At 53.4% G+C, this 19,360-nt stretch overlaps 2 protein-coding genes across 7 annotated transcripts in view; one reads left to right on the top strand and one right to left on the bottom strand.

Moving 5' to 3' along the window:
• Window positions 1-13,313, top strand: part of MGAT4B (alpha-1,3-mannosyl-glycoprotein 4-beta-N-acetylglucosaminyltransferase B) — a 36,210-nt gene extending 22,897 nt beyond the window's left edge. For 2 of the 4 annotated variants that reach the window (XM_015293929.4, XM_046900456.1), the window contains exons 2-15: window positions 56-235; window positions 923-1,063; window positions 2,004-2,137; window positions 3,712-3,758; window positions 5,664-5,777; window positions 6,156-6,231; window positions 6,794-6,908; window positions 7,647-7,777; window positions 10,067-10,174; window positions 10,482-10,675; window positions 11,041-11,119; window positions 11,520-11,607; window positions 12,054-12,166; window positions 12,287-13,313. In XM_015293929.4, the coding sequence (XP_015149415.2) occupies window positions 56-235; window positions 923-1,063; window positions 2,004-2,137; window positions 3,712-3,758; window positions 5,664-5,777; window positions 6,156-6,231; window positions 6,794-6,908; window positions 7,647-7,777; window positions 10,067-10,174; window positions 10,482-10,675; window positions 11,041-11,119; window positions 11,520-11,607; window positions 12,054-12,166; window positions 12,287-12,310 (1,544 nt within the window). In that variant the 3' untranslated portion in view covers window positions 12,311-13,313. Of the gene's footprint in view, window positions 1-55; window positions 236-922; window positions 1,064-2,003; window positions 2,138-3,711; window positions 3,759-5,663; window positions 5,778-6,155; window positions 6,232-6,793; window positions 6,909-7,646; window positions 7,778-10,066; window positions 10,175-10,481; window positions 10,676-11,040; window positions 11,120-11,519; window positions 11,608-11,846; window positions 12,032-12,053; window positions 12,167-12,286 lie in introns of those variants that run through there. The other 2 variants (XM_040647183.2, XM_015293931.4) reach the window with 2 other exon arrangements.
• A 695-nt stretch (window positions 13,314-14,008) lies between these two features.
• LTC4S (leukotriene C4 synthase) lies at window positions 14,009-18,469 on the bottom strand. 3 transcript variants are annotated; one of them, XM_046900410.1, is made up of 5 exons: window positions 17,890-18,060; window positions 15,462-15,561; window positions 14,602-14,672; window positions 14,382-14,463; window positions 14,009-14,261 (listed from the first exon to the last, which is right to left on the bottom strand). In XM_046900410.1, exons 1-5 carry the CDS (start codon window positions 18,014-18,016, stop codon window positions 14,120-14,122), a joined length of 522 nt encoding a protein of 173 aa, XP_046756366.1. In that variant the 5' UTR covers window positions 18,017-18,060; the 3' UTR covers window positions 14,009-14,119. The 3 variants fall into 3 exon arrangements, with proteins under 3 accessions (XP_046756366.1, XP_046756367.1, NP_001376496.2); XM_046900411.1 differs by having other exon boundaries at window positions 17,950-18,059; NM_001389567.2 differs by lacking the exon at window positions 17,890-18,060 and adding an exon at window positions 18,069-18,469 and having other exon boundaries at window positions 14,011-14,261.
• Between the last annotated feature and the right edge of the window lie 891 nt (window positions 18,470-19,360).

The following is a 19,360-nucleotide window of genomic DNA, read 5'->3' on the forward strand; positions in this document are numbered from 1 at the left end:
TCTCGAAACCCTTCAGAGCACAGAGGAAACACAATGCTCTCTTTGCCATCCGCAGGTGACGTTGTGGACATCTACCAGCGGGAGTTCCTGGCTCTCCGGGACCGACTGCACGCGGCCGAGCAGGAGAGCCTGAAGCGCTCCAAGGAGCTGAACCTGGTCCTGGAGGAGATCAAGAGAGCTGTCTCGGAGAAGCAGGCCCTGCGGGACATCAACCGCACCTGGAGCAGCCTATCTGGTGAATAGCAGGAGCAGAGGAGATGGTTTGGAGGTTGCTAGTGAGGAGGTAGAGAGGTGTGTGCGCAGGTAGGACGGTGCTCTTCTCCCTCCTGGCACCAGCAAACGGTGGAGTTCAGAGGTGTTTGTTGGGTTTTATTGTCATTTGATGCAATAGGCTTGGGAACTCTTAAACTCCTGTTTAACTGCAGGTACATATGCATCACTAAACATTGGGATTGCCTCTGCCAGTGATATTTGCCAACTTGCTTGCTTCTAAGCTTTTTTTCTTGCAAGTCATACGTGCCGTTTCCTATGGCTGTACTGAATGCATATGGAAAGTAGTGGGTATCTGGAGGCAGGGAAGAGGAAGGAGTTAGACTGGCCGAGCACCCCTTGCCAATTTGTTTGTTCATTTGTTTTAAGTTGCTCAGTTGAAGAAAATTGGATCTCTCCAGAAAGATCCGATTTGGCCTTCATTTGATCTTCATTCTCCCCCTTCCTTCCCAAATGTTTTGGAAGTTCTTCAAGGCCCTCATGGCTCCTGCTGAACTTTAATTGGGTTTGTGGTAGCATGTTAAAGGTTGGCCTCATTTTTTATAACCCAGCAGTAGTCTCGGGTGGCCAGGCTGCTCTAAAAAGGCTTTTTGCCTTGCAGTCTCTTCCTACATACCGTTCCTTGCATATTGATTCCCTTTTCCTTTTTAAGACGAAACCAAGTTAAAACTGTGGAATATCACCAACAAGAATGTGCTGCACCTTCCCACCATCTTCCATCATTTGCCACATTTGCTGTCAAAGGAGAACAGTCTGCAGCCAGCCGTGCATGTGGGACAGGGGCGCACTGGAGGTAAATGGGAATTAGTACTGCCTTAGTGCTCTTCCTCTCACCTGGTGCCTGTTCCTGCCTTTTCCTCCGGGCCTGGCTGCACTGCAGGGATGAGCAGGACTGGAGGAACGGCTGCATGTATCATGTGAGCTTCCTTGGTGCTGCAGCACACGGGGTGGGTAAGCCACAGAGCATCTGCGTGCCAGGGTGTCATGGGGATGTTTGTGCTCCTGAAGTGTTCTCAGTGCTTCTCTCAGATGGTTTTTGCTGCTTTCCATCTCCGGAGTGCTCTAGGCTTTGCCTGCAAGGTGGTCAGATGAAAGCACAGTTTGTGGAGACTCTAAACTGTGTTAGGAGACAAATCCCATCCAGAGCAGGACTTGGGTTCTTAAACATTTCCTCCCCTGCTCCCAAACCCCAACCCAAAGCCAAGCAGCTGACTGATTCCTCTTAAACCAAGGTGCTTCTGGCCATGGGAGGGCTTTGGAGAACAAGGGTGTTCTTGAAGTTACCATTCACGTGCCGGAAAGGACCTTGGGCAGGGAGAGTCTGGGGCATTTCCTAAGTCTCTGGGGGAGAAAAGAAAGAGCTTTTAGTTCCTTTCTGCTTTTCGTAAAACAGCACAAAGCCAAGTCTGTTTGCTGATTGAACCTACCCAGCGTTAGGGGCAGCCAGGCTGCCGGTGGCTGTGTCCACCTTGATGCCCCAGATTTTCAAAACTGAGCATCAGCACGGCCTCAGCCCTCAGCTCACCGTCCCCACAGGTGCCCACAGAGTCCAAGCAGTGTGAGGACAGCAGTCCAGCCATTGTCCAGCACCTGACTGCAGTGGGTGCCCTGCCATGGGTGCACCAGGCTGCTACTGGCCCGTACTGGGTGAATCATGGGGTGGTCATGGGAATTGAGAAGAACGCCTTGTCTGGCATAGCCCCTCTCTAAAGACTCTTCTTGGCCCTGGGCAGTGTCTGTCGTGATGGGAATCCCCAGCGTAAAGCGGGAGGTGCATTCCTACCTTACGGACACCCTCAGCTCCCTCATCTCTGAGCTCACGCAGCAGGAGAAGGAGGACTCGGTCATCGTCGTCCTCATCGCCGAGGTAAGGTGGAGCTTGGCCTGTTGGTCCCTCTTGGTGCCAAATAGTACAGCCGCGTGCCTGCAGGCCTGGTCTTCTGACCGGGGCAGATGAGCCCAGCCTTTGCCAGGAACATAAGATGCATCCAGCCCAAAATGAAGTGCTAGGGACGCCGGGATGTGAACACACAAATGTCTCACGTCAGCAGCTGCTGTGTGATGTGTGATTTTTATCGCTGTCTATGTTGTGCTACCTCTGGAAGAGTGCTGGAGTGATTGTTCCCAGACTGAGCTGGAGCAGCCCCATGGCCGCACCTCAGGGGGCTCTCAGCCCCCCTACAGCAGCGTTGTTTCTCAGTTGTTCTTTGAAAAAGGCCCTAACCTCTCTCCAGACCCAAGAGCCCACTTATTTTGATCTGAGACTAATATGCTGCTTTGCACTCGTGTCTGGAGTCCAGAATCAGTTGCTGAATCCAGGGGCTAAAAAGCCTTGATACGTTAATCCACAAGAGCTGCTTTTATCTATGGGTTTAGATGGTTATTTTTCTCCCCGGCTTTCCCCTCAGGATTATTTTTGTGAGCCCCAAATGCATTTGTCTTAATTTCAGAAATCCACTGAGAATGACAAACCTCAGTGGCATGGCAGAGGGAGCAGCTCAAAGATAAATGCCTGGTTTTGATGCCTCTTTCCCCACGGTTTGACCTTTAGAGTAGCGTTTGGCTTTTGGGTCCCTGGCTGCTAGTTCCACAACAGAGCCCTTTTTGGGAATGGGAGCTTTGTTCCCTCGAGAAACCCCCTCCCCTTGTTGCCATTCCAGCACAGCCTCCCTGGTGACACATCCCACATTGTCACCTCCTCCTGGTGCCAAGGCAGCGACCCCAGTGCTGCAGCCACACATCCACCAGCATCCCGGTCCCGTGGTGCGTGTGACTGCCCAGAACAATGCAGGCACCAGGAAACACGCACATTTCTGCTCCTGGGTCTCCTGCCCTTTGCTCCTGGTGGTGTTTTCTTGGTCAAATGTTTTCTGTCCCGTGCCTTTCCCTGCTTAGTACTTATCTCGCTCCCAGATAGAGCCCTGCAGTGCCACTGACCTTTGCCTCCAAACCACCGCAGGTTGAGCTCTGGGAACAAACTGTTGGTTTGGGGAGAAAAGTGTTGAAATGAACTTGAAATGAAACTGCAGGCGCGTAAATAAGGCCGTGCTTTTCACAAGAGGGGTGGAGATCCTTTTCTGCAGAGAGTGTTGTTTGGATGAAAGCCGGCACGTCTGAAACAAGAAGCAGACAGCCTGGCGCTTAACGCTTTGTGCAAAGGCACGGGGTGGGCAGAGTGCAGGCATTGCTGGGAGAGCTGGGAGGGCACAGAGCTCGGCATCCTGCACTGCCTGCTGTGGGCTGGGTGTGATGGTTCGCCTCAGAGGGGGGCTTTGTCACGGTGGGGATTGCGCTGGGTGCGAGATGGGGAGACGTGTGTTAAAGGAGGATGACGTGGAGGTGCTGACAGCGTGCCCAGGGTGTATGCAAGGTGATTTCTAAAACACGGGGCAGCACAGGCTGGGGCCGAGTGATCTAACGCTGTGTAACTTCTGTTTTCAGACGGACACCCAGTACACAGCCGGAGTGGCAGAAAATATCAAAAACTTGTAAGCACTTTGAGTGACCGCATGGGCCTGGGCTGTTCCTGCCACGGGGCAGGGGTAGCATCTTCAAGGAGGAATACGTGTCTTTCTGTGCCCCTTCCTTGTTGTTCTCTGCTTTGTTTGCCGTTCTTCAGTTCTGCATTGTCTTTGCTTTTGCCGCTTTCAGTTCTGGTTCCAAAATGTGTCCCGTATGTAGCTTCCAGTAGTCTGCTGTGTGCTTGCAGTGTTCAACACACGTGGCCACGCTGTTCTGTTTTTGCTCTTTCTGTGCTTTGGCATTGCAAGGAGAGGGATTATTTAGATTTACAGTAATCCTGGCAATTGTTGCTGTACCTGGAGTGGCCCTCTGCCTGCTCTGTGAGTCAGAGCAGCTGGGCAGTGCGGTACGCACATCCTCATGCTATAGTGCCTACCAAATCCATGTTTGGTTTTCCTCCTGCTCCCACCGGTTTGTTTTCCCCATGTCCTAGGTGATAGTTACATTTTCTCTCCCTCGCTGCTATTTACATCCTACAGCCTTAGTGGCTTTTGCAGTGCTATCAGTGCAGGAGCCGGTGGTGGATCATTAACTGCAAGCCAGGCCAGGCAGTAACAGTGCCAGAGCTCAGAGGTGAAGGAAAAGATGGTGAACAAGGAGGCTCTGCCCACAGCCCGGCTCCTGCACTTGCGTGTTTCCAAAGGATGGCAGCAAGCACAAGAAGGAGGCTGTGCAGGGCAGTGTGTCCCCAAGCCAATGATGGACGAGGGGTTGGGACGAGCGCCCGAGCGGAGCCGGAGGGCCGTGTGCCGTCCCTGGGAGCAGAGCTGAAACAGAGCCCTCCATCTTGCTGTGCAGAAGCTGGCAGCGCTCCCTCCTCCTGCCTGCTGGCTGCGGGACGCACGCAGCGGGGATAATGGGCCGATTGTCTGCTGCATCCTGATGGAATCTGCAGCGAGCGCTCCGTGCGGATGGCCTGCAACTTTAATTGGCCTCATGGTTTTCTTTCTGTCCCCACCCCCGTTCACTTCACTTATTTTTCTTCCAAATGGAATGGAGGTGGTGCGGGGACAGGGAGTGCTGAGCTCGTGTTGCAGGAGGTGAAGGCGGTCGCTGCCTCGTTGCAGGTTTTATCAGCTCTGTTTCACTGCTGAAAATAGTTGGAAATCTCACCGATCCCAGGAGGGAACAGAGAAGGGAAAACTAAGTGAGAAGTTTTTGCCATTCTCGCTGCTCCGTCTCCCTCTGCCACATCTCCCACCCTTCAGGCTCCGCACAAACAAAGGAAATCAACCTTGCACCAAATGTTCTCCAAAAGGGCAGTGTAAAAATAACTGGGTTTCCCGCTTATCTCTGGCAGTCTCAGCAGTCTCTGGGTATTGCTTGCAGCACTTCTGTAGGTACATATTTTTCAGATGAGTGAGATTTTTTTCCTTGTTTGGGTTTGACTCTTTAAAGGCTTCTAAACCACATCACAGGAAAAATATATGCCGATTTTATCAGCACGAGGAAACGAGGTGGAACTCCTGCCGGCTGTCCTGACTGCAGCACAGCACGGCGCTGCAAGTAACTTATCAGAAATGCATAGCATAATCTCTGCAAAACGGCTCTTAATTACTGGCACATTTGGAAAATCTCTGAACGCCGGGGATGTCAGCAAGTCCTACCTTTGCTGTGCCGGTCTGCAGGGCCATTGGATCCTGCAGAGCAGTGGTGGGAGAGCACCTTCTGTCTGAAGCTGACCTGTGTGTTTTCTAAGTGCCATAAATAGCGGAGTCCTTTGGTGAGGATGAAGGTGCACGAGGGGAGGGTTCATCTTAGAGGCTGCATTTGCTGTTTGGTTCTGTGGCTTGATGTTTACCCAGTGAGTTGGTCTGTGAGGTGGTATGTCAGGCGTGGAGCATTTATTTACTGCTGCCTTTCTCCCTCAGATTCCCAAAGGAAATCCACTCCGGTCTCCTGGAGGTGATTTCCCCCTCTCCACATTTCTACCCCGATTTCTCCCATCTGCGGGAATCCTTTGGGGACCCCAAGGAAAGAGTCAGGTAAGAATCAGTGAACTTAGAAGCGAGCAAACCCATCATTAGATTGCAGCGTCTCCCCCTCCGACTCCAGCAGGGGGAAAGCTCTTCTGCAGGCCCACACAAGGCCCCAAAACTCACTTTGTCCAGGAGCTGGATGGATGTGGTGTTGAGCCGTGAGCTGTTGACAGCCTTGCAGGGCTCAGCTTGTGTGCAGTATTGCCATCAGCAGAGCGTGGTGGTGGCTTTAACCCAGGTTTGCTCATTCTGAAAGCCCTCCAGTTGTGTAGCAGCTCTGAATGGATGGCTCAGGGACCAAAAGGAGCGACTGTGTGCCAGCTTCCCCAGCAGCAGCCGTGTGCTAGGCAGGATGGGTGCTCTCATTGCCTTTGTCTGTTGCAGGTGGAGGACCAAGCAGAACCTCGACTACTGCTTTTTAATGATGTATGCCCAGTCCAAAGGCATTTATTACGTGCAGGTAGGTTTGGTGCTGGGGGTGGAGAGGAGATGGTAATCTTCCATTTTTCTCATGCATCTCTGTTTCACCCACTCTGGTGCATGCCTTTGCCAACCCCAGAGACTGCTCACTCTGCAGGCGAGCAAAGCCCTGGCCAGTGTGTGGCTGCAAAGGGATGAGTGCCTCCAGAGCCTGCCTCTGTGTGGTGTCACAGCTTGTGGAGGAGCGTCTTGTAACCATCACCGTCACCTCCTCCAGCGATGGGGAAGTGCCAACCCTCCAGCTGATGAGAGTAGAGGCTGCTGGACACTGCTGTGTGTGAAGCATGGCTTGGCAGATGTGGCTGCTAAGTGTGGGGGTGGCCAGGTGGTTTTCTAAGATGCTTCAGACTTGGAGACCTCTTCCCTAGTCAGACCAGGAGCCCTTGCTTTGTTTACCTGTTAGGATCTGCTTGGAACGTTTTCCAGCATAAACTAGATCTGTGCCAAAGATTTCCTCCACTCTACAGTGTGATTGCTCTGCAGGGAGGCTCTTACTGGAACCTGGATGTGTCATTGGCACTGACTGTCCCTTCCTCTTGCAGCTGGAGGACGATATCGTGGCCAAACCAAACTATCTCAGCACAATGAAGAACTTTGCCTTGCAGCAGCCCTCCGAGGAGTGGATGATCCTGGAGTTCTCTCAGCTGGGGTTTATTGGTAAAGTCTCACCCCTGTCCCAACAAGCACAAACACCTGCTGGGTGCTGTAAGGAGGTCAGCTCTTGTCCAACAGTTTGCCTCCATGAGGTGGTCAAAACCTTGGACTCGGTTCCTCCTTATTTTTTGCAACGACCCCCATGTTTGCACAGGAAAAAGGGCTCCTCCAACTCACAGCTGACATTCGCTTTTAATAAAAATAAACCTGGTTGGAGGCTCACCAGACAGTCTGATGGCTCCAACACGACCGGTAGCTTCTAGGCTGGATTGGCTCTGGTGTTGCCTAACAGTGTACAAAAGGAAGTTTACATCAGCACAGAACTATTTTGGGAACAGCAGTACATGGCTGCAGTAGCAGCTTGATCTCTTATTCTGGATACTGGTTTGACTGGCTTAAAACTTCCAGTTTTCAGGGCAGGAAACGATCTGTCCTGCAGCTGGCTGAGTGGTTTTCAACCTTTCTCTCTGCTGAATGGGAGAGTTTTAGACCTTTTGGTACTGCTGTGACCTATAAGACACTAATGCTTTCTAATTCTGCCGTGAATATTAAATCCAGAGCTGTATTAGTGATGCCAGCAGTACTGGTACATAAAACAGAGCTTCACGTTATTTCATTTATGTAGAGAAAGGGACACATCTGACCTCCACAGCTCAGCCTCTCGAGTTTTTTTCTTCCCAGCTCTCATTCTAGACAATGTCCTACAATAGCTGCTCTCTTTTCCCTTTTTTTGTGTTGTAGGAAAAATGTTCAAGTCTCTGGATCTGAGCTTGATTGTGGAGTTCATACTGATGTTCTATAAGGACAAACCCATTGACTGGCTGCTGGATCACATCCTTTGGGTGAAAGTCTGCAACCCTGAGAAGGACGCGGTACGTAAATAACCTGCACTGAAGGGAAAGTTCCTTTTGGGAGGGAGAAGAAACATGGTTGGTCTGTACCTGCAGAGGCTTTGGAGGGTCATTTCTGTGAGCTCTGGTGCTAGCTGACTTAGCACAGCCTTGCTGCTCCTGTGGGCTTCCTTATGCGTAGTGCTGGAGGGGGGAGTTAAGCCCTTTCTGCAGCTGCCAGAAAAGGCATTCTTTCTGCATCTCTCTGAGCACCAGCAGGCTGTTCCTGCAGCCCTGCAGCACAGCAGCCATCCCCACACCGTACCCTGGAATAACCCTTGGCTCAGAGCTCATGTAGCATCCCCGCAGGGAGCCTGCACAGGCTGCCCTCAGCTGACCCTCCCTGCCCTGCTTCCCGGCGGCACGCCGGCATCTCACTGCAGCATCTGGGAGGGTGCAGAGTGCTCACATGGGATCCTGCTTCGAGCTGCCTCATGGAGTCAGCAGCAGAAAGCCCTGCACCTGCGGGCTGTGTTTCAAGTCGTAGCAACAGCGGCAGGGGGCTAAACTGAGTGGGATGGGCGGAGAAGGAGCGAGGGTGGACAGGAGTGAGATGAGCTCACCGCCATCTCCCCACCCTCCTCCCTGAGCATACTGTATTTACTCATGCACTGGTTGTGTTCTCCTGACAGGCAGTGAGCAGCTGAGCCCTGGTGGCCCAGAATAGCTGCATGCTCAGAGCCAGCAGCCTGGGAGGGACCTGGTGGCCGCGAAGACCGGGTGACACGTGCCAGGGCAAGCGGTCACACTGGGGCTAAGATTGTATTTCTCCTTGAGGGTCAGGGCTGGGTGACAGAGCAGCGCCGGGGCCTCTCTGCTGGCCCCCAATGACCTCTCAGCCTCAGGCAGGGTTAGGGCTGTGGGGATGGAGTGGGGAATGGTACTGCCCTCTGTGCCCCCTCCCTACAGCCTCCAGCCTGCGATTTGGTTCAGCACAGATCCCACCATGCAGCCCCATCAGCTCCTGCCTGGCAGAGTCCTCGCGAGGGCTTCCCAGGGGAACCTGCAAACCTCTTTAAATGTGTTGCCTTTTTAAAAATTAACCTACTTTCCGTGTGGATTTCTGGCTTCTTTTCCCTACTGTTTGCATGATTAACTCTGCACCGCTCCCTTTCAAACACGACTCCCACTTGTAAATCCTGCTGTGCGGAACCAAGTCGGTAGCAGTGAGGATTTGTCTTTTTGAGTGAAAGTTTGTTTGACCTGAGCTTTCACTGAGTGCTTTGTCTGCTCTGGATACAGCCTGCTTTTTCCTTTTTAAACTAATTTTAGATTTACCTGGGGCAGAGCTGTGTGAAAGGATGGCCTTGTTACCACCAGCTGAGCCCAGCCCTGGCTTCACTGGGTCGGTGTTGCTGTCAGCAGATGCCTCTTTAGCAGAAGTAGTAAAAGAGAGAAGGAGAAACCAGGAGGTGCCATAGCCCCCTCCTCTCCCCTTCCCCCTTCTCTGCCCACCCAGAGATGAGAGCTGACGGTTGCTCTGCAGGGCTGCCTTTGTTGTCACCAGCAATGAGCGTGGCTGCTTTTAATTTCCTAATGTCATGTGAGCTGATGAGGGGATTATCTGCTGGAGGCACACGGGGTGTGCCCAGGATTTCACAGCTTGGGGACAGTGGCAGTGCTTGGTGTCACCCCCTGCACTGTGCCCATTGGTGGCAGGCAGGTGAGTCAGAGAAAGGGGGAGAAACTTCAGAAAGCCCAGGCGCACTGCTGCCATTCCCCCCGTCCTGGCTCTGCTCTGTGCTCCTGGGGCTGTTAGCCTTTCCCTCCCCGTCGTCTCTCTCCCCATGGGGAGCAGTGGCTGCAGCAGAGCTGCATGTCCAGGTTCATTTACGTGGTGGAATGGGTATGAAGCAGCCAACAGCTTTGGCAGCACCCAACAAAAACTGCCAACAGACTGAAAACTGCCCAGTGATGAGAGACTGTGAGCCTGCGAGCTTAGGCTCTAAATATCCCAGAACTTACTGTCACTTCAGAAATAAGAGATCCTGAGCTCTGAGTCATAGGGAAAGGGCTTTCCAGATAAGCCAAGGACAAAAGAAACTGAATTCTCTGCCTGTCCCTACCTCACAGCGCCCAGAGATTTGCTCATCGTTTGCCAGGATGCGCTTAGCAGTGAGAAACGTGGCAGTGGGCCGTGAGCCCCGGCTGCTCACCAGGCCCCAGTTATGGCCTTTGTGTCCCTGAGTTCGGTCATTCCCTCAGGGGTTCTTCTGTTGATGCTGGAAGCTGACGCATGGGGTGGTGACGTGGGGGATTTTCCCATTTCAGAAACACTGCGACAGGCAGAAGGCAAACCTGAGGATCCGCTTCAAGCCCTCGCTCTTCCAGCACGTGGGAACCCACTCCTCTTTGGCTGGGAAAATCCAGAAGCTGAAGGTGGGTACTGAGCAGTCTCTGACCCCTATAGTGGAGACATCCCCTCTGCTGCTGCAGACAAATTAGATGATATAAGGCCGTTGATAAGCTGCCCCTCACCTGGCAGAGAGCTGCTATGGTGTAGAATTCTGTGACATTTGGAAGTTGTGTTCAAGCTGCTGGCTGAGACACGGGGAGCAGCAGTGCTCCATTCTCCACTGTGCGAATCAAGAGCTTTTAATTTGCACAGCCTCGTTGGAAACCCCATTCCTCATGGCTGAGAGCAGCTTGTGACCATTTTCTGCCTTCTTGCTTTGCCTCCATCAAGGACAAGGACTTTGGCAAGCACGCCCTGCGGAAGGAGCACGTCAACCCTCCTGCGGAGGTGAGCACCAGCCTGAAAACCTACCAGCACTTCACCCTGGAGAAGGCCTACCTGCGAGAGGACTTCTTCTGGGCCTTCACGCCCACTGCTGGAGACTTCATCAGATTCAGATTCTTCAAACCTCTCCGCATTGAAAGGCTGGTGCTTGGGGGCTGCACGGGTGGGGACAGCGGGTGGGCGCAGGGTGTGAGGACATACTTCTCCTGTGTTCTCCTGGCTCTCCCGTTGGGCTGAATTCTTTGCCCATCCCCATTATAGCTCCCTGGGAGGAGGGAGCAATTTGACCTGACCCTTTTTGGTGGGTCCGTGTCTGCTGGGAGCCTTTGCTTTCGTGCACTTAGGAACAACCCCTAGTGTGCCCATCTGGCACAGGTCTCCTTACCAACCAAGTGCTTTCTGGGAAGGCACCTCTTAGGTTGAGATGTTCGATGGCTCACTTGGGTAAATGTCATCATATCCCTGTGCTCAGTGTAGTTTTCTGTGGTTTTGGTCTCTGTCACAGGTTCTTCTTCCGCAGTGGGAACATCGAGCACCCAGAAGACAAACTCTTCAATACCACTGTGGAGGTTTTGCCATTTGATGTGAGTGTTTTAGTGAGAGCTGAGACACGGGTGGAGTGGGAAGAAAAAGAGGATGGAGGAAGGGGAACCACTGAGAACTGTCAGGAGAACCTCAAGTGCCTTTGGGAGGTGCTGGCAGCCTGAGCAGCTCATCCCCTGGTGTGGAATCGCCTTGGGAGCTGGGATGGGGCTGCCTGCAGAGGATGCCCACCCAGGTGGATGGGGTGGCTGCAAAGGAAGGGCTAGGGCAGGATGTGCAGCTCCTTGTGCCGGGCAGGGGAACGAGGTGCCACAGAGTGCTGAGACTTGCAAATGGCCAGGGGTGCTGTGGGGGTGGCTCTGGGGGCTGCTACTATTGCCTGGGGCTTTGGGGTGGCTCTCACTGCTGGTCCGGAGCTGAGAGCTCCTCTCCATCCTGCAGAGCCTGCAGTCGGACAAGGAAACCTTGCAGGAGGGAAGAGGAACAGCTGTCAGATACCACAGGACAGCCGATGGCTACATCCAGATAGGTATGGCAGGGAGGAGACCCTGCATCCATCCCCTGTGCTCATCTTCACATGACTTAAAGCCGTTCTTTGTTTGTTTGGAAAATAGGGCACGAGCTTTGAGGGTGATTTTTTCCTTTTTTTTTGTTTTTTTTTTTTTAAATAATTCCCCAAATGGGACATAATAACAGGCTGAATGCTTGCTAATGCTGTGGAAGGAAGCACTGCCTCCTGTGCCTGACCCTGTCTCTTGTCTATTACAGCACAGTGCTGCATCAGTCTGCCTGCACACTCCCCATTTTGTTCTAACTGATGGTTGCTGTTCCTCTCAGTGCAGCAGAGTGCACTCTGTGCTTCACTCCTGGCTTCACAGTCGGTCTCAGCCCCTCCCTGTTGCCTGGGCCCTGTGTGCACGGTCCCTTTGGTCCCCCTGCTCTGCCAGCCCCGCCTCACCTGTGCTCTCCCACCAGGCTCCTTCTCCAAGGGTGTTGCAGAGGGTGAGGTGGACCCATCCTTCGGGCCGCTGGAAGCCATCCGCCTGTCCATCCAGACCGACTCCCCAGTGTGGATCATCCTGAGCGAGGTGCGCTGCTCTGCCGCCACGACCACCCCAGCCTTATGATCTCCGGCATCCCTCATTGTTCCATGCTATGTAACGTGCTGCACTTACACGTGACTGCTTTCCTCCCTCCTCTCCTTTCAGATTTTTATCAAAAAAGCAGAGTGAAGCAGGAATGATGAAGGATGGACACACGTAGCACCCAGGTCCTTCTACCTCCCCCCACTCTTCCTCGTTCCTGAGCCGGCTGAGACGCGGGGCTGCGATGGCAGCGAGGCGGCACCCGGCTGCTGGGAGGAGCTGCACTCTGACCTGCGGGCGCCGGACAGCCCTCACCACCTTGGCTTTGAGGCCAGCACTGGTGCTGCAGGGCTGGGACAGACCTTCCTCTGGAAGGAGGAAAAGCAAAACCCAAGCTGCCCTGCAAAGGGGTGGCTTTGCTCCTCTAGGCAAGACCCAGGCACTCACCGCTCCTGCGGGTGCATTGTCGGTGTGTGGGGCTGTTCGGTGTTGGGATGGGTTTTAGCAATCATGGAGACTAAAAGCACCTTCAGCCCAAGAAAGGGGAATGGTGGCTGTGTTTGGGGATGGAGAGGGCCAGGTTCAGACAGCTTCATCCTGCCCCTGCTTTGCAGGCTGATGCACGGGTGCAGGATCGCTGAGATGGGAACGGTCGGGGATCAGCGTGTGCATCACTGTGGCACAGGTGCTGATCCTGACCATGGCTGTGGATTCTGTGAGGGTGAGGACTGACCCTCCCGTGGTGGAGGAGGGACAAATCCAAAAGGGGGTTGGAGCTCTGAGTATGGCAGGGAAAAAAAAATAAACACCACACTGTGCCTGCCAGCATTGAACACAGCCCCTTAACTCATGGTGAAGTCTCCAGTGTCTTCATGCCTTGAGATTGAGTGCAGAAAACAGCTTTTTAAATAACTATTACTGGTTGGTGTGAATTTTTTGGAAAAAAATAATGCAGAAGTAGCCCAGTTCAAAAATAGTAGGGATTAGTGTAAATCCCAATGTCTCTTCAGCTATACACTGGAATGCATTATACTACTTTAACGTGCTGTATTTTTTATTATTGGATACATTTGATTTTTCAAGTACATCTCTATATATAAATATATAAAATAATGTGCACTGTAATAATAAAAGCAAAATTTAAACCTTTGGTGCAGCTGTGAGAGGCGCTTGGGGGGGGGGGGGGGGGGCTGGCATTCATGCGGGGCTGTCCCTGCTTTCTGCCCTGGGAGTAAAAAAGCCTTCATCTGCTCTTTGCTCAGCTGGGAGCCAGGAATGCACCCACACCTCCAAAGTGCAATTGTGAAGTGGTTCTTAGGCAATGCGCTGTGACTTTGCAGGAGCTCTGCTCCACAGTGGCTGCAGCAGCAGCTGGGGTTGCAGCAGAGGCTGAGATGTGAATTGTGGAAGGGCAGAGTCCTGTTGAGGGGAGGTCAGGGCTGAGGAACCATGGTGCGGTGATGAGCGGTGATGCAGTGGCACAGCTGCCCAGGAGGTGAGGGGTCACTGTGTATGGAGGTGTTTGAGAACCGTGGAGGTGTGGCACTGAGGGACGTGGTTATGGGCACGGTGGGAGTGGGCTGGGGTTGGACTTGGGGGTTTTTAGGGGTCTGTTCCATCCTTAATGATTTTGTGGCTAAAGGCAGGGACGAGCACAGGCATTGCCATTTGGACGCAGTAAGGCTTACCTGCACCCTCTTCCCCCCTTCAGTTTTGGTAAGGTCTTAGACAAGCTCATACCCACTTTCAAGATCTGATCACAGCAGCTTTTCCCCTGGGACCCGTCATCCTGTGACATTCTCACCTCCGCCCCCAGTCCCCTTTGGCAATGAGAGATGATACCTATTGAGGATAGGCATTTATTTCTTGCATCTCCACCGCGTGACGCTCCAACAGGGATGAGGTGGGCGGCGGGACAGGAGGCTGACAGTCACACCGGGGCAGCCGTGGCCTCACTCAGTGGGCACCGAGCAGCCAGAAGGGCCACACTGGCACCCAGGGGCGGGACGGGGGCAGCAGGAAGTGTGCCAGCAGCCCGGCCACCGCCAGCCCCAGCAGCAGCCACAGCAGCCGGGCGCTGGCATACAGCGGCCCCAACCTGTGAGGAAATCCGTCAGCGGAGGGAAGGAGCGTCCTGCATGTGGGTGGGGAGGGGAGCGCAGCCCTCTGTGTGACCCCTGGGCCTTGTCCCGCTCCAGGCTGCGCTTTGGGCACTCACCGTCCCTGCGCGGCCTGCGTGTAGCCCCGGAAGTAGCGGAAGCGCGCATGGAGGTACAGCACACCACAGGCTGCGGCCACACCTGCAGGGCCAGCGGTGAGCAGGATGGGGTGCGCAGCTCATGGAGAGCCGTGGCGGAGAGGGAACGGCCCTGTGGGTGCTCAGGGAACGCAGACGGGCGCAGCTGCCCCGGTGTGCATTTCATCTTGCTGCCCCTTACCTTGATGGAAGAAGATCCCGGCAACCCAGAGGAGAGAGAGGAAGATGGGGAAGTACTCGGTGCAGTTCGCCCTGTGAGAAGCAGAGGAGCAAAACCCACAGCCAGTGGGCGCCCAGCGGGACATCCCAGAGCTGCACCCGTAGACACAGCGACTGTATGGAGCCCTGAGCAATTTGGTCTTAAGTTTGGCCAAGAAGCCTCAGAAGCTCAGGGAATGCAGCCAGAGCAGGAGCTGGAAACTCTGAGGAAGCGAATGCTGTGGCTACAGCCTGAGCGAGTGAGGCTGCCAGCTTTCCATAGAGATGCATCAATACCTTCCCCCTCTCTCTTAAGACATAAAAACAAATGACCTATTTGCATCCTTTTCCGCAGGGAAAAGAATGAAGGGAGGAAGAAAACACAAGGAGGAAAGCCCTCGGGCAGCCCTGCTCGGAGCTGCAGCAGGAGGGGAGCACAGCACAGCACAGCACAGCACAGCACAGCACAGCGCCAGGCCGTGCAGGTTGGCCCCTCATGGCACCACCCGAGGAGCCGAGCGGGTGTTGTTGCCCCTCTACCACCATCTCCCACCTGCTGGCAGGGAAACACATCGGCTTTGCTCTCAATGTACCACTGCTCAGCTGATTCCCTTTGGCTGCTGATGGAACAGCACAGCCAAGATGAAACACGGACACCGGTGTGTGCTGGAAGACAGAGGGGTTTCCCAGCACTTCTCACTCCATAGGAGCAAAGGAAGGAGGAAGAGCCCTCAACACGTGCCCACAGGTGCTCTCACAGAACCACGAATTCAGGCCTTTCCTGACATTGACATTTAACCCAAGCGATATCTGGGTGCAGTCACCACAAAGACCAAACCTTACTGAGCCCTGAAGATCCGCTCAAACTCGGGGTGACCCATTGTGTCCGGGGGGGAGATCTTGTACTTCCGCCGGGCGTAGATCACCTGCAGTGCAAAGTAGGCTGAAAGAGAACAACAGACAGAGGGTGACTGCCCAGCAGTGTTGCATTCAACCAAGCTTTGTCCAGTCCAGAGCCAAGCACGGGGCTGGAGGGAAATGGCACTGTCAGATTCATGGTCCCTGGGCTGTCACACACAGCCAGGAATAAGCGTGCCATTCATTTCCTGCTCCAAGCAGATTTAACTCCAGATTTGGTTATCCACACAAAGTGAGTGGGCACTGCAGGAAGGCTGCCTCGTGGAAACCTCAGCATCCCCATCACAGAACCGCTCTCCTTTAACCCTTCCCTCTGTCCTTGGGGCGTTTATATGCCCTCAGCCCTACAAGAGCAGTTAATGCTTCCCACTACACGTAGGAGGCCAAGGATGGCATCACACCACACAGCAGCATCCAAACACTGGGATGTCATTAGGTCAATTAGAGATGCTCACAGTGACAGTGCTGTGATGGGGGCAATGATCTCTGACACTTCACTCCCAGAGGGCAGCCCTGTGGCTGGGGCAGCTCGAGGAGGGCGTGAGGAGCTCAGGCCAGGAAAGGTCATTCCACAGTGATGAGGATTTGCACCCTTCCATCTGATGAATGATCATTACTCCCACAGGGGACTGCTGATGACGTTTCAAGTGCTTATTTTTGCTTTTGTTGAAAACAAGGGTGTTCATCCAGGAGAACACGGAACTATGAGACAGGCTGCGGTTGCTGTGGCAGAGCTGTGGTTGGGGTCAGCGAGGAGCCACAGGGCACTGAGAGGCAGACGAGGAGCCCACGAGGACCGCACTGTGACCGCCCTAAGACAGAGGATAAGAGCAGAGCAGCAGGACGGAGAGAGGAGGCAGATGTTGCAAGATTAAAGATGAACGAGAGCCGCGCATGCCTGCAGGAAAGCAATAGAACAGACGTAGAGGGGAAGGGAATTAGAAATGTAAATAATCTGGTGCTATGTGACCTATTACACAACGTTATCCACTTAGATATCCACAGAAATGCACTGAAGATGACGTGCACGTGTGCTAATGCCCCGTGCACAGCCCCACACATGAGTGCGGGGGGGAGGGGACGAAGACCATTACCCCTGTGGGGACAGTTGGACGCTTCCCATGCCAGAGCCCACACGCAGGTTTGGGGCAGTGCCCTGCTGTGGTGCGGCTGGGCCAGCAAGCAGAGATTGGAATGCCCTTCAAAAGCAGTTCTCAGAAGGAGATGCTGAGAAGCTGCACTGCACGAACCTCCTCGGAACGATGAAGAGCTCAGTCTGCTCTGCAGAACCCTCTAGATCAGCTTCCCATATGTTTTGTAACCCTGCGGGTGCTCCAGAAGCATGGAGCTGTGGCACTGAGGGACAGCCCAGCAGGCAGTTGGACGAGATGATCTTAGCAGCCCTTTCCAACCTTACTGATTCCACACCTCCAGGTTAAACTCGAGTGGATGCCTCCATTCCCCATGAGGTCGCACCCCCGGACTCACCCACCATCACCAGGGCTGACAGCTCCACGCATCTGAATGCTCCTGGCAAACCCCTCGGTGGGGACTGGCAAGCTGTGACATTGCACAAGGTGTTTCCTGTGAAGCCACACTAAAAGGGGAAAGGAGAACCAACCCTGGTGGCAGCTTTATGCTCACAGACTGAATGGAACACTGAAGGATCCCATAAAACAAACACATGAGGGTGAAGGTGCTCTTTAGGGATGAGCCAACGAGGTTTCCCAGCGGAAAGGGCTCTGAAACACTTCCTTAATTCACTTCAAGCGTTCATCTTTCTTTCCCTGCACACTGAGCGCTCCTTCCATCCCCACTTATCTTAATAACCAAAAATGCATAGGACAAAACACTCCCCCATTTCTCAGCAAATTGTCTGAGAGAAATGAGTGATCACTCCGGAGTTGTGAACCCCCTTCTCCAAGCAGCACACGGGGGTTTGAGGTGAGACCTGCGCTGAGATGCACCACCTGATGGCTGAAAACAACGCAGAGCCACACGCAGCAGCTGTGAGCAAAGGGCCGACAGCTCCATGGGGATGGGCTCAGCAATAAAGACAAGAGCAGCAAAACCACCTGTCCTGCAGAATGGGACAGAGGGCTGAGCACGAGACATGGACAGAACACAGCTCCTTCCGTACATCTCTGCTGCGTGTTTGAGTTCTCCATCAGCGCCTGCATGCGCCCACCTTTGTTTCAGCCACTTCCAACCATGCCAAGACACATACAACCCACTGAAATTCTATCACAAACCACTCTGCTTCAAAATGTTCAATCACTGATGGCATTCTAAGGTTAGAAGTGAAACTTCAGTCCCGTTTCCCTCTAGGACAGAGGCTTTCAGGCTCACACACCTTTTAGTGCCCTGGTGACGTCCCTGGGCGTAATGCCTCCAACCTGGAGCAGCCACTCACCATCACAGAGGGCAGCAGCTTCCATCCCACATGCACAGCAAACAGAACGGGGGAACCAGCTCCGCATCGTTTGACGCAACGAGGTTAATTAGTAGCTGACACAAAGGCCATTTATTTACCTTGCTCCAGGACTCCCAGAACAGTGACAGCAGCCAGCAAGTCTACCTCGCTCCTCATGTTGCCCTCCATGAACCAACGCCCCAACGAAGCACAGTGAGCAGAGCAGCTCCCCAGCCCTCCTCCCACCACTGCACACCCCACAGCACAGCCCTATTCCCACACACAACACGTGTTTCCTCCGAGGGTTAACTCTCCCCACACTGCTCAGCCTTCCAACACAGGCAGCTGCCCACCGCCAGGAGAGCAGCAGCGCGGGCTGTGTGTGCTCAAAGCGATCCTTGCACATGGACAGCTTTGGCACTCAGGTTGATTTGTATTGAAAGACGATGAGGTCTCTACTGCTCACTTCAATCACTTCTAAAGTACCTATGTTCTATGCGAGGTTGTGCAAATATCAGCGAGTACTCACAAATCAGCGGCGTGATCTGCTGCTCCTATTCCAAGATACAAAATTGGTCACGGGAAGGACTTTGTGGACTTCAGTGGCATCCTTAGTAGAGCACTGGGATGCTTGGCCCACGAGTGTGAGCTTACACAGCACAGCCCTTCTGAGCTCTCTCTGTCACTTCTTGTGGTTTTCTGGTGCTGTCACAGTTATGCAGTACCACCATTTCCTGGCTAAAATGCAAGCCAAAAGCTCTCCCTTCAGAAAGGGTGGCAGCACAGGGGAGAGATGGCTCAGAATTACCACAGTAACATCAGAATTATAAGCATGAAATGTAAAGAGCAGCAGTGCTTCATAGCCCTGAATGACTTCTTTTCCTTAATCACAAAAACCAAATAGACATTGGGTCAACAGGTTACAAACCGGCCTGGAACAACAGGAGAAAAAACAGGAGAAAAAAGAGTACTCTGACTTCAAAGTTTTAAAACCAAATGGGAGAGAGAGAGAGAAAAAAGAAGCAAAGTTTTCACCTAATGTTGATGGAGAGAAGCTGCAGGGAAGGGCTGAGCCATTGCATCTCTCCCCCCCTGTGCAGTGCACACACAGCTTCACGCACAGCACCAACCAGGAATGGACAGACCTGTCGCTCATCCCAAGCAGGACGCTGCAAGTTCTCACTTCTGTTTTCCATCTTCAACTTCTCAAAACCCCACTGCAGCAGTTTCTCGAGCTGACTTCAACATTACTCACATACACAGCTGTGCACCTTTCCTGGCAAAGCACACAAGATGCAGCACAAGTGCTCCCTATCCGCTCAAAACACAACTGGATTTCGGGTCCTGCAGGCTGCTCGCAGCCCGGACTGAAGGTTAATTGCTCTACTTCCATTCACCAGAACCTGTTGGT

Source organism: Gallus gallus, chromosome 13 (genome assembly GCF_016699485.2).
Source record: "Gallus gallus isolate bGalGal1 chromosome 13, bGalGal1.mat.broiler.GRCg7b, whole genome shotgun sequence".
Taxonomy (NCBI): Eukaryota; Metazoa; Chordata; class Aves; order Galliformes; family Phasianidae; genus Gallus; species Gallus gallus.